The sequence below is a fragment of the Wyeomyia smithii genome, chromosome 3 (genome assembly GCF_029784165.1).
Source record: "Wyeomyia smithii strain HCP4-BCI-WySm-NY-G18 chromosome 3, ASM2978416v1, whole genome shotgun sequence".
NCBI lineage: Eukaryota > Metazoa > Arthropoda > Insecta > Diptera > Culicidae > Wyeomyia > Wyeomyia smithii.
The window spans coordinates 171,930,811-171,945,421 of NC_073696.1; the positions used below are offsets into that span (position 1 = coordinate 171,930,811).

Sequence of the window (14,611 nt, forward strand, 5' to 3'; positions counted from 1 at the left end):
GTAGAAAACGTAATATACAGTTTTCTACGTAGATTACTTACGAGTCTCGAAAAATCGCGTAAAATACTCGGGGAATACTGGGCTGATTCAGGTTTAGTCGAGCTGCGAATTTCCCAGAAAAAGTTACACATTGCGTTCGCTTATTGTAGTAATTTATTGCAGTCATAACCTCTTTTTTATCATAATTTTGTTCATAACAATTACACTACAGAAGAAACTTAGCGGAAAATTATATTTAAGTACATTTGTCTTCAGCAGAGGAAAGCTGTTAGTTTTTGAATTTGTTGTCAAGTAATAATTATTTTTCTGATGTATTTGTTTTCTACAGTGTTTTAACTAACAATTAGTTTTTTTTTTTGTTTCAGTTGTCTATTGGAATTGATAATGGTTATCTAGAAGCGTATAATACGGATTTCGAGCTTCAATTTGTGCATCAACTAAAATACATTCTCGGATATTGCAGGTATGTCATAATTGTCAGGTTTTTCACCAACTCGACCAATGGTTGACAGTATGCTCTAAGAATTCAATAGGGGTCTTTTTTACAAGTACATTTATTTATCTTTTTATATGGTTACATATGGTTTACATATGGTAATTGTTTAGCCTTTTAGGCTCTGCATCTTTGTTTTTAATGGAGGCCTTCATCAAGAGCTTGTTTTCAAATACTAAGCCGTGAATATGTATCTGCCATTACTCGTCAATTGATTTGACAATTTTTATGGCCCAGTATTTGTTAGCTCTACGTAAATACATACAATGACTTTTTTTTTCTAAGAATACGCTTTTCAATTGAATAGCTTTCTTAAACTGGGTTGCCATTTTTCGTTTTTCCAATGAAAATAAACAATTATTAAGGCGTACAAAAATGTGATCCATGCGTAACTTTAAAAAAATATACTTTAGTGTACACTCAAACCTGTTTTTGTACGTCGTTTTTTTGTGCGACTGTTTTTATGCGAATTTTTTTTTGTCCGAAAAATGATAAAAGACTACATCCGACGAGATTTTTAGCAATTCGGGTTTTCCGATCCTCGAAATGAATTTTAACGCATTACATAAGTATTGCGTCAGCCAATTACTTTTTCAGCCAGTTTACGTAGGAAAAGTCACGTATTTCTAGCCTACGAAGGATAGCGGTTGGAAAGATTTTTTTTGTAAAAATGCGGTTTATTGGTCAAGAAAATAAAGATTAGTATGTTTAAATTGTTACGTTTTTCAATCAGATGTTTAAAGATGTTTCCTTAGGTATTTTGTAAATCAGAATTATCACATTTCGAGTTATTTTTAAATGAGAATTTTTTTATGCGGTCCCTATCCACCACATAAAAAAAGATATTTTTTTTCAATAATGTTGCGGAAACATTGTTTTATATCCACACGAGAAGTTTCAAAAGATTTTTTTATGCATTTAGCATTTATTTTGAGCGGTCCCTATCCCTCGCACAAAACCAGGTTTGACTGTATAGTGAATAAAAGAAGCAATTTTTATTTGTTATATTGAACTTGCGATATGCCTTGCGAAAAACTAGTGTTATGTTCTTTTTTCATGTCATTGTATATTTGGTTAAATTCCACAGTACCGTCAGCCGGGATGAGATTGTGCCATCCAACCCGTGACTTGTCAGCCATTTTTTCAGGGTCAGAAGACTAGTCTTTCTTGGTTAAGTATTCGGGGAAACTTATTCAAGGTCTTGTGATCGCCATGAGATGGCTGACAAACAATGGGTTTGTATGGCACAGTCTCACCCCACTGGCACAGTATCACACCGGCGTTTGGTAATATATTTTTCGAGTTCATGCGCATTCGCCAATTGTTTTTACGATTGCTCATATTTTGAAGTTAAACGGAACTTTTTTTGAAGAAAAGATTGTTTACGCCTAATTTACTCAGGTGTAGGGAGCAATTCCACAAAAAACGGGCAACCATTTTAATGAAGCAATGTAAAAATGCTACGGAGAAAAGGTATTGATGATAACATATATTTTTTAGAGCCAAAGCGGTTACAGATATTTTTTTTTTTTTAAGGACAAAATTAAACCAAACGTTCTTGTTTTGATTTCTTTTCCTTTTTTTTTTTGAAAAAAAATTTTTTGTTTCTCATTTCTTCATGAGTGGCAGTTAAGCTAATCTTTTGTAGTTTTCATAAAAAATAGAGTTTTGAAAAATGAGCTTCTTTAGACAATTTTGTTTAACTGTTTTTGGCTTACTTATTATACACTGACTTCGCAACCAACTGTTTAGTGTACAGGACAATTGCGAAGCTAGCGCTACGATCCTACTGACACTAACAGTCTCTCCCGAGCCGAGCCTCGAACCTACGACGACTTGCTTGTTGGGCCAGCATCGTGCCTCAGGACCAGCTGGGAGAGCGTTCAAGAGTACAAAATGCGATATTTTGCCCATAGAAATATTTATGCAAAGTTTCAGCCAAAACCAAAATGATAATTGAAAAAAAAATTAAACTGGGAGCATTTTGTGGAAAATACGAGAGATTTCTGATTCAAATGAGATATGGACTTTAATATTTGAGTTGGCTCTTTATGTACAGTTTGAGATATTGTATTTCGCTATCACAAAATCATTATTGTAGGATATGTGTTTTTTTACAGGATCATCGTCAAACAGGAAAAGGGGAAGAAAAATTCCGATTTTTTGATACCAAAATCAAACAGTACCCGCGTTCTGCCGATTACAATTGGAAATGACAACGTGGCAGAAATTAGTGGGCCAGACTATGGTTTAATCTATCTGCTGAAAAACCCTCAAGATCCACTACTACATATACATTTATATGAATGCAAAAAATTCGAACAGGTGAGTAGTGAGTTATGTGAATTAGTAATAGTTGTACAATGTCTTTGAAACATACAAACCATATGGTAATTGTAAATATCACTTTTTCTGTAAATAACTAGTTTTGCATTTCTACCTGATATTCTGGGTAATGTTGTTGTCTCAATTAATATAAACTGATAAGCTCTCTTCAACCATAATTCAGGCAGTGAAACATTACTTGCTCAGAAGATTTGCTTTTGAATGCAGATAACGTGGCCTTTGCTATATGTAAGAGTCTGGGAACATAGGACTATACAAGAGAACTGGATATGCTCAGTAGGGCTACGCCAGTCTAAACGCTTTATAAAACCAAGCGTGAAGAAAAGCCAGCAATTGCTTAGTTTAAATAAAAAGGGACTAAGGACAATTACTGGACTGTTTACAGGACACTGTCCAAGTAAGCATCACCTGAAACAAATTGGTCAGTCAGATGACGAAATTTGTCGTCTCTGCGGGTTCGAATGTGAAACCGCAGAACATTTGCTCTGCCACTGCAGTGCACTAATACAGCGCAGAATAAGAGCCTTTGGAAAAGGAACTTTGGAGCCTTTTGAGGTCTGGTCTGCGAATCCTAATGAGGTAATACATTTCATACGAAATGCAGTGCCTAATTGGGAGAAAGGGTGCGATATGACAACGACGATCACTTCCATCATTAGTGATATGTCTGCCACGAGTACCTAGACTAAAGAAGAGGTATACCACAAAAGATCAAAATAATGGTTGCAGTGGTCCAAATCTTACAAAAAAAAAATGTAAGAGTCGTGTCTATTCCACTCGGTCGATGACTGCAGTTCGCCAGCTGTGCGTAGGTTCCGTGGGTCGTCTTTCACCTGATCGATCCACCTTGCCCGCTGCGTACCTCTCCGTCTCGTCCCTGACGGTTTCAAGAATAATCTTTACCGGGCTGTCGTTCGACATCCTCACCGCAACCTGCCAATCTTGGCGGTGTGGACGATAGAGGGCTCCCCGAGCTGTTCCTGCAGTTCGTGCTTCATTTACCTCCTCCACCATTCCGTTCTCCATCTGCAGTCCACCGGAGATGGTACGCAGCACCTTTCGCTCGAATACCGCAAGGGCGCGTTGGTCTTCCACGAACATAGTCCATTTTTCATGACCGTAGAGGACTACCGGCGTCTTGTATATGGTCAACTTGGTGACTTGCATGCAGATCTCGTCTTTAATTTGTTTTACATACCTATGCATACAGTTATCATTTTCAATTTGTTTTACATATACATACAAGTCGAGTTGACGCTTTCGGTTGGTCTCAAAATACTGGGTTATTTAAAGATGATCTATTTTGAAATAACGATTTTTTAACCGACTGTTCAACTACATTAGTATCACGTACCATACAATACCGTAGCAGCATGGATTGGATATAAGTAACAGGTTTTACAGTCATATATGTTTTATTTCTTACTAGCTAAGATGCCTTATAAAGTGTCGGGCACATTTTTCATCCTTGCGGCCGTCTATGAACTAAAAATAAACATAAATATAAAGCTAGTATGCTTTTATCTTTTGTTGTGAATCGTTTGTTGGACACCTCGATATTTTTCATTCAATAATTTCGCAGCATACAGGTTGCGGTAGGAAAAAAATGTGAAAATTTATGGTAGGTTAGGGAACCTGTTGGTATTGAGTCAAAATACTCGAGATGTATGAATTGAAATACGAACATAAGAATATCAACTTGTTCACTATCTTTTTCTTTGTCAGCACTGGTTTTCAGATTATAAAACTACTTCAGCAAACTTTAACAATAATCAATTGAAGTTTCCAATCCAGGGACACCAGGTCCATCACTCTGAACAGTTGGCATCTGTTTTGCAGGAGAGAACCCGAATGGCGACAATTTAATTTATTTTTTTCGGCTAATGTTTAATCAAAGATTTCTCTGTGGTGAGCGGTACTTTATATATTCGTAAGACAGCTAGATAATCAGAGTGTTTGTTTCCGTCCTTGAAATTGTCCTTGAAATTGTTTTATTGGACTAATTAAAATAGGTGCCACTGCTTAAGTCGTTCCTTACCACACTTCTACAAATCTCATTCTTAACTATACTTTTAGATATAATATTATAATTTTCAAGTTCTTTATCTATCTTTATCCGGTTCTTTTGAACAAATATGCCTGTCGTGTCCTTCCATTAATGATATCCTTAAGACAACGCCGGAAACAGAGCATGCCTTTCGAACGCAGACATCTGGTCCAACCACGTGTCTGTTATGACAGAATCAGGCCTGGATTTTAGGAGGAGGGGTAAAGAGGGCCATTTACCACCCCACCCCCTCCATCACCCCACCCCCTCCATCACCCCACCACCATCGCTGAATTTCGCATTTTCAACCTTTGATGGCATACGTTCAGATATGAGCTCTGCCGTAAGTTCTTGGACCCTGGTTTCTTCTGAGAATTTGTTCCGGAGACCAAATCCAACAAAATGATTTATTACAACATAGGAAATACTGAGTTTTTAGCAAAATGTTTCCAAAAACATTTCGGTATGTCGATGGTGTCGCGTTACGCAAAACAGTCTTTTGCAAATGGCGTCGCGTTACGAAAATGCGAGCTTTGTAAATGTGGGCATCCTGATTAGTTTTTAGTCATACTATCTTTGGCAACATTGTTGTTTAGGCTAGTACCAATAAGTTAATGCCATGACATTTATGTACATTCAGTTTAAAATTACACCGATGGAGGCGTTTCAGATTTATACTAACTTAACCCGTATCGTACTGAAAATGTTTTCCTTCAAAAAAGAGATATATCTCATGATGATCTTAACCTTTTTTGATACAGTTTTCTTTAAATTCAAGGGAAAACGAGTAGTTTATGCAAAGCTCCACTTTTCGACTGATAAACAAAAATCGCTGTATCTTTATCTAATATTGGGCCCTTTTGCAGAAGCCTTGGCGAGCAACTCGTCTCGTTTGAAATATATGGATTTTTGTGCTACAATCTTACTCAAAATTGCACGAGTTGGTTTCTGTCCAGAATAATTAGACTCGTATTGTTTGTTGTTTGACTACCTAAATGCCCGTCCTGAACCATGGTAGCGCAAAAAATCGACTTTTTTACCAAAAAGACCTTTTTGAAGAAAATGTAGGTATTTGTTGAGGCTTTCAAGAAAAGATATTAAAAAATATGAAAAGATATGTTTAAAACATGAATAAATCCGTTTTTAGGGTTTTTGTGGGATATGTGTTAGAATATTAGGTAGTTTCGTAACCATCAGTTATTGAGTGAGTTCGGTAGGAATATTGTTAATTTATATTGTACTGCCCATAAAAGCATAAAAGTCCCATATGGAAAAACATGAAGACCGAAAAAATGCTATTTCAATGTTTGATTTTCATTCGTATTCAATGTTCCCAATTTACCTTTAAATATACGCTGGTTGTAAAACTGATCATAAACACTACCCTATTCAGGATGTTCTAAGATGGGACTGTTATTCATTTATTCATAGTCGCCAGCTGCCAACTAAATACATGCCAGTCCCATCGTCATTAAATTTTGACAGAATGATGTGCGTTTAGTTTCAAAATATAACATTTGCACAGTAGTAGTGTGAAAGTTCGGCAATATTATTGTCTAATAAAAGTGTAACATGAATATTATTGGTACAAATGAAGTTAATTTAGCAATATGAGTCGGATTCAGATACAGCCAAAGAAGATTTTTTGGGGTTTGGAAATACAGGTCGAATTCGATTATCCGGAGACTCGATTATCCGGAGAAAATGGTTCGATTATCCGGATTATTTTTTTTTCGTATTTTTATAACGTACTTTTGTCATTGGGAGGTTCGGCAGTTCGTTTTTGGCAGCTTTCTCGTCGTTCCTTCAACCAATTCTTTTTCAACAACCTCCAAAAGCAAGGTATTATGGTTTTCTGTTGCCGATGAGGACAACCGCTATTGATAAAGCGGTTTCGGATTCATGGCCGGAACATATACCTGTAATATAACGGCCATAGTCAATGCAGTACTTAGAATCAAAAGCATGCCTGTCTCGGTTGTGTTCCGGATACTCTCGGATTATTGAACCAAAACTCATCAAGCGAAATCAATAACGACCTGTAATCCGTAAAGTATATCGGGCCATATCGAGCGTCTAGATCGTTAAAGGCACTCAAAACATAAAGAAAAAACATGAGTGTTGTTTAATTTCGTTTTTACATCTTCGAGATAATCAATATAACATAATTTATTATTACGTATAGCAAACGCCGAAAAATTTTTTTCGTCGGCACATGTATTGTGTACAATATATTATAATAGAGAACTCGCTGTTCTAGATGAGAGATATTAGAAATTTAAATGAAAAAAAAGGTTAGGTTTTCCAAAACTCCGGATAATCGAGTCCGACCTGTAATTCCATGGTACAATATCCGGCAGGATATTGTTTGTTGTCAAATGATGAAGAACAAGGCGAATGTTGAAGTACAAATTTTAGTGGAGGTTTTTGAACCGATGCAGTGACAAAAGCAGTCCTGCTGGAAGCAATTATCCGCTAATGCTAGAAATAAACGTGCAGTTTATGAAGCACTTTCCGTGATGAACAAGCTTCAAAATCAACTTTTATAATAAATTTTTGGCTCTCCAACGAGCAATAATGATCTTGAATAATATTGTAACAGATGAAGTATTTGTATGCACAAGGCCAAATGGCATCTAGGATAAAATCCGAGCTTAAAGTAATTCACAACGCAATGAACTCAACTCATTCAAACACCACAAGAAAATCACCCATAATCCGTGCAAATAGCAAACTGCAGTGCGCAGTTAGAATATCGATTCACTGTGGATTCACCAAATGTGCACTCGTCGGTAACGGATTCACATGTCGGTAAAGTGGGTTTGCAAAGTAGTTTTGGAAAATCGGCAGCACGGCAACTGTCAGAGATAGAGGAGCTGTCAAAAGTATCATTAAAGTACAGAGCAGACGGAAGTTCTTTCTCATTGTGGTGCCGGAACGTCGAGGTTGGTTGCAAAGCTGCAGCGCATCGTGTGCCAGAAAATTACTGCACGAACACAGCGGAAAACGCAAAGGATAAACTTTGCCCGTCAAACCATTCGAGAAGCGAACAAAAGGCCCTCAGAGGAGGTAACCTCGAAAAACTGAAAACACTCGTGCTAACGTAAGAACCGATTGGTTACAGGGTTTTTGTTCCTGGTTCCGGTTTTGTCGGCATCCTGCACTGTCGGTCTTGGCCACCACAATCGTCGCGAATGGTTTCTCCAGAGTTGAATACGAACCAGCACTGAACCGAGGACGATCCGTAGGCACACCAACATCTTCGAGAGTCTTGCCAAAGGGCACGCAACAGGGAGCTGCCTTTTGCCGTAGCATCGTCACAGTGGCTTCGCAGAGGAAATCAGCATTTGGCGGCCGGTTACTCATTGCGTTCGGCCGTTGGAGATCGACTCCCCGCAGCAGTTTTTATTATTATTGAATTCTCGTCGTCATCCGTTGCGTCTTCAAAATTCCGTTCAGGACCGAGCAACCGAGAGCAAGCGACGAGTCGCGCGAGCAAGTCCGACCAGTGGAACGTGAGACCGGAGTGGAGCGCAAAAGCCCATCGATAAGGATAGGTGAAAGCAGAATGAAAAGGGTGAGTGAGTGAAAGTGAGATGAGTAGCGGTAGAATTTTAAGCTCTAGAAAGGGGGTTAGGGGAAATGAATGAAACAAGGCATTGTATCAGATTTGTTGATTCTTTCTTTTTGAAGTTTTGGGAAAGCCATGACTTGATTCGCAAGCAAGAGATAAATAATTATAACAATATTAATGTTTTCTGATTGCTTCATTTAGAAAAAAATTTTTTATAATGGGCTAAAATCAATATGGGACTGTTATGCATTTATTTTCCATATGGGACAGTTCAGGTGGGATGTTTTTTCAAAAAGTTTTCGAATGAAGTCGGTCTAAATTTCAGTCTTTCAGGTGGATTAAGATGTAAATGAGCTATTTTTATACTTAACTCAAAATCGATAAAATCCAAATGGGACAGTTTTGCTTTTATGGGCAGTGTACCTAGAGTTTGATGAGTTTTAATGAATGTTAAAGAGGTATTAATCAGCAAGGTACAAGGTGGACTGGAACTAACCTGGTTGTTTCCGTGTTTCGGAGTTTTTAGCATCGAGGTCCAAAGAGATCCAATCTTTTGATATTTTTCTCAGAACAATTTTGCATAAATAATGAAGTTTTCAAGGATGTATGCGTTTCAATTTCGGAGTTAGATTTTTTTTGTAAACAGAAGTCATGATTTTTATTTAAATTTTGGCCAATAATTACAGTTTCTAGAATTGAAACAATATTTTTGAATAACTCTAACTTCAAATCTGCTCATCCGTTTTTCAATCTTGGTGCATCAAAACAAAGGTAACTGAAATGGTTTTTTGATAAAAAATAAAACGGAAAGCGAAGGCAAGTATTGTTGCTTTTATATTCAACAGGACAGCGCAAAAGCGCAATGAGAATAAAAATGTAACTTTAAGCCAAATCTATTGAATATGTTTATAAAAAGTACGTATTTTATTATTGATGTATTTTTCGTAAAATACAAGCAGTATTCACGTCAAAAAGCAAAGAAAAATTAGAAACTAAACCTAGCAATTGACTCAATTGCTTAAGAAACAGCGTAAGTCCATTTGAAGTTAAAATAGTCAAATACACTGTTTTACGCTACCTTTGAAAATATAATATAATCACTTTTCCATAATTTATTTTGATATTCAAGCACAAAAGACATACTTTCATTTTCAATATTATCTGAAAACCATGTTAGCAATTCCCCATGGACTTTCATTGGCATTGAATATATAAAGATCTTATTCCATTGATAAGCAAACTCATCACTTCTAGGTGGATATAATTTGTTACAGATGACTATTACACATCATGATTCCATGTTGTATTATCAATATACACTGATAAGAGCTCGTTTTCGATAACTTTATTAAAACACAAAATTTTCGTAACGCGACACCATAACTTTGGCCCTATTGTAACTATGACCAGAATGCACCAATTTCACATACTAACATATGCTAAGAAAGATCTCATCGAGTGCTAAGATAATCCTGAATACTACTTTTCTACAGTGTGTAACATTTACACAATACGAAAAAACAACTATTTTTGTAACGCGACACCATTATAATGCGACTGTTTTTCAATGGCCTACCAATTAAATCTACTAAATAGCAGTAATAACTGCGCTTAGGCCATAAATACGTCCATGAAAACCCTTTACTTTCTGAAGTATCACATGCCCATAGCTTCAAAACAAATGATATTGGGCGTACTTTTTAAAATTAGGGTCAAATTATGATTTTTTAATCTTTTATGTGTGTTTTTTATTCAATCGTTTAATCAAGTTTTACATGTAAATTCAAATAAAACAAACGTTTTCCATGAAGCTCAATATATCCTTTTTCACTCACACTACAGTTCTGGTTCGAATATGCAGTTTTAAATTTTGTTGTCTTGGCGTAGAAGAACGTGGAATGTGTCTTTATCGCTTCTTATAACACATAAGTCTGTTTGAGCACACCACGTATCGTTTTTGAAGGTTTGATCAGGAACTTTTCCGAAGCAAAGTGCAGTGGGTAGTGCTTCACTACGTTGTTTTTAGGAAAGAAAAGCCCTCCATAACTCATATCCTTCACTTTGAAGTCTTCAAACTAGGATGAAATGTTTTCTAGGCGTGGTGAACATGATTATCATTTTTTCGTTCTTCAACAAAAAAATAATCTCTTATAAAGAATCACTCGTAGCTCCTTTCCTCGCTCCGTAATGAAGTGGTGTTTCGTTCTAGCTACAAAAGATGCGTGAAGTCTTCTATGATGATTCTTCGCAATTATTTTACAGAAATGCTGGTTTCCTGATGGAACGTACCGGACTGCGAGGAAGCTTGGTGTGGACCAATTTGATCACGTTTCGCGTACGTTGCAATTATGGACCTTCGCTTTCCGGGTTCTGCTGTTTAGGACCATCCAGTAGAGATTTTTTGATGCAATGAACTTTGGCGCCCTTTTTGTAAAACACAAAAAGCTCCGTGAACTCTTAAACATGTTTCAGGGATTAACAACACTGATGTTCTATGCCTTTGATTCTTTATTAAAATCAAAGCAGCTTAGTGACAATTTGTTGCACACTAAGTCAGTCAATAAAGTCAGACTCATACCATCTCATTTCTTATCTAGACTCATTTGCAATTTCAATAAACCGAAAATGTTCTGTCACTTTTTTCAAAATTGGAATGTTCTAAAAATATGATTGAAAACGATTTTTTCATGTTTCTTTCCGTAACCTCGAAACCACATGCCAACCTTTATGGATTACACTGGTTAAGGGTTTAAGAGACAGCCCGTTCTTTTATCAAACATTACGAAAATCCGTCTAACTATCTTTGAGAAAAAGAGATTGAGATTTCAAAAAGGTACTCCTCACACTTACTCATATACATGCACAGATGTACATGGTATAGAGTTCTCCAAGCAAGATCTCACGAACATTAGCACCATTGCAATCTAAGATAGTGTGCGTAGAATTCATCTCTGTTTATTTATTTTTTGTTCAAGATTCTCACAGCTAACAAAAAATGCTTACAGCTAACAAAGAAAACTATCTCACTAACACTGATGCATCACACCAATACAGAACCAAATTGAGAACTCTATATGCGGGACAGTACTGTTGTTTGACCATTTTCAACCGTACCGTCTTTTAGGGACGAATGACCGTTTGGGGTTAAAGTCCATTAAAAAAATCAATCAATCAGTACCGTTTTTGATACTCCTTGAAATTTTTTGAAATAAAGCTTTGCGATAAAATAATTAATGAATTTCAATTAGTTTATATTTGCTCACCTCGCTTTTGTTTGTCAACATTGATGTCGTAGAATTCAAAAAAAAGGTGGAATAAACAATTTTCTATAGAAAAAAAAAACAATGTTCTGCGTGAAGAAAGTAAAGTAAGTGAAAAAGATCCACAACCTTCGATTTTACTGGATCGAATTTGTTTACAGTTCCAAACGAAGTGAAATTTTTGCAGTTTACACTGCGAGCGAAGTGAAAGTTGGGCGGAACTGACAGAATTTAAACGCGCTGGAATGTCAAGTTTTTGCTAGCTCCTTCTTTTTTAACTAGTGTGCACATGCGTGAAAAAGAAAGCCCAAATGAAAAAGATGCAATCCACAACCTTCGATTTCATTGAATTGAATTTGTTTACAGTTTTAAACGGATTGAAATTTTTGTAAATTGCATTTTTGAGCTGGGAAAGAATGAACATTTTGTATGAGATTTCCACTCTAAACAGAGCTGTAGAAGTAAAAATAAATAATAAGCGTACGGAAGTGATCAGCCTACTCCATTTGTTCACCACCAGACAATGGTGCTTATTAGGGACGATCCATTAATGATGTCACGCAAAATTTGGAAAAAATTAACTCCCCCCCCCTCCCCCTTGTCACAAGCTGTCACAAATTCCTTGCCCCCCCCCCTCTTAATTACGTCACGTTTTCAATCCTCCTCCCCCCCTCCCCCTTTTTTGGTCATAATTGATTGTAAATCGAGAATCTTGTTAGGAATGAATTTTTAGTTATTAAGAACGATTTCACTGAAATAAAAACTGAAACTAACATGCATGGTAAAACAGAATTAACGAACATTATGCTTTTTAACGTGAAAAAAATTGTCTTTTATTTTATTTAAAGCAAATCTTAAGCAGAAAAAGGGATCGTAGAACTATAAATGAATGATGCAAATATCATAAATAGTTCTGAGTTGAACTCTGTGGTTAGGTATGTGACTTTTTTTTTTGTGAGTTTAAATGTGATGTCACACTTAAGTTAACCCCCTTTCCCCCATTTGTCACAAAATGTCACAATTGTAACCCCCCCCCCCCCCCCCCTAAACGCGAGATATCATTATTGGATGGTCCCTTACGGGAATCACTTCACGTTGAAGTCAGAGTGAAGTGAACAAAATCCTAGTACGGGACTCACGTAAGTGAGAAAAATCACATGAGGGTTGTGTGTAAAGCCACGACCGCAAGTTGAATAGAATACTTTTACACAGCTCTACTTACCACTGTACATTAACCTACGGCCGGGCGAATCGGTTCGCGCCGCTTTTCGCGTTTAGCCTGGCAGAGGCCTAATGCGCACGGCCAACACAATAGAAAGGTGTTTTCACATTGAAAATTAGACACGGCTTTAGTGGAGTAAGTGTTGGCAAATGCATCAATACCGCCGCTATCGTACGAAACTCAGCCTGGCAGAGGCCTGAGACGTGGTGACCAACCACAGGGTAAGTGATTTGTTTAATTTGAAGGCAGCCACAGGCGCAACCCGCTGCTATCCTTTGTTACTGCTGAGTGCTGATATCTGCTGTCAACGTTGTGGACGGTCCATCCAGTTCACCTTCCGACTAATGAATGTAGCAAGTTTTCCCAGAAACACTCTTTTATAGCCGAAGGGTGCTACGTAATAGGCCACGCCTTTCAGTTCAGGTTTACCATTTCCTTATGTTCTCTAGACGAATTATTTCACAATTCGCATTTGATTTTTGTATCCAGCGAATAAACACCGATGGTGCTCTCACACACGCAACGGTTTTAACCCGTATCTTATTGCGGTTTGTAACATCAAGCGATTTCGTTTGCTCGCTGTTGCGTGTTGCATCATGTTGCAACTTGGCAGCTGGGAGACGATGAAATTCTGTTTATGCTGATTGATTGAATCGACTTCATATTAGCTCTGCATATTCGAACTAACTGCTTTTGTGAATGCGTTCTAACAGGGCAGTTTATTATTCAATGTCGGTTATGCTGATCGCAGCCTTTGCGCTTCCCCTACAGTGGGGGGTTTACTGAATAAAGTGAAAATTAGACAACTACAACAGAATTTGATTGCATCCCGCACAGAATGTCTGCTTGTGTTGATGCCAGAAAATTATTAACCTTCAATTATTTTTTTTATTTGCCTTGAAAAAGGCATTTTGCGGTTCAAAATCGGTTGCTAATTACAACCTTTGAGCTGCCCTAACATTGGGGGAATTAAGATACACGGACAACATGCACTGTGGAAGCTATTTCACATTCAGTAAATTAAACGGGTGCGACAAATTTAAATTGCTAGGATGCAACACAGAATGCTTGCTTGCTTCGACAAAAACTATTAACTTTCAATGACTTGTTTATTTGCCTTGAAAAAAGGCATTTTGATGTTCAAAATTGGATTTCCTGATGGCAATCTTCATGCTGCCCCAACACGGGGGGAATAATGGCAGTCTGGCGACACACGCTGAGAAGAACCGCGCTGCTCCTGAGCCGTGATGACCAACCACAGGGCAAGTGATTTGTTTAATTTGAAGGCAACCACAGGCGCAACCCGCTGCTATGGTCAGTTACTGCTGAGTGCCGATATCTGCTGTTACTGCTGTCAACGTTGTGGACGGTCCATCCAATTCACCTCCCGACTAATGAATGTAGCTAGTTTTCCCAGAAACACTCTTTTATAGCCGAAGGGTGCGACGTAATAGGCCACGCCTTTCAATTCAGGTTTACCATTTCCTTATGTTCTTTAGACGAATTATCCCACAATTCGCATTTGATTTTTGTATCCAGCGAATAAACACCGATGGTGCTCTCACACACGCAACGGTTTTAACCCGTATCTTATTGCGGTTTGTAACATCAAGCGATTTCGTTTGCTCGCTGTTGCGTGTTGCACCATGTTGCAACTTGGCAGCTGGGA

The 14,611-nt window shown here is 37.5% G+C and overlaps 1 protein-coding gene across 2 annotated transcripts in view; it reads left to right on the forward strand.

Annotated features, from left to right (window-relative positions):
- Positions 1 to 14,611, forward strand: part of LOC129732982 (TBC1 domain family member 4) — a 71,205-nt gene that overhangs the window by 11,010 nt on the left and 45,584 nt on the right. For both annotated transcript variants that reach the window (XM_055694488.1, XM_055694489.1), the window contains exons 2-3: positions 366 to 463; positions 2,614 to 2,818. In XM_055694488.1, coding sequence (XP_055550463.1) covers positions 366 to 463; positions 2,614 to 2,818 — 303 coding nt within the window. The remainder of the gene's footprint in view (positions 1 to 365; positions 464 to 2,613; positions 2,819 to 14,611) is intronic.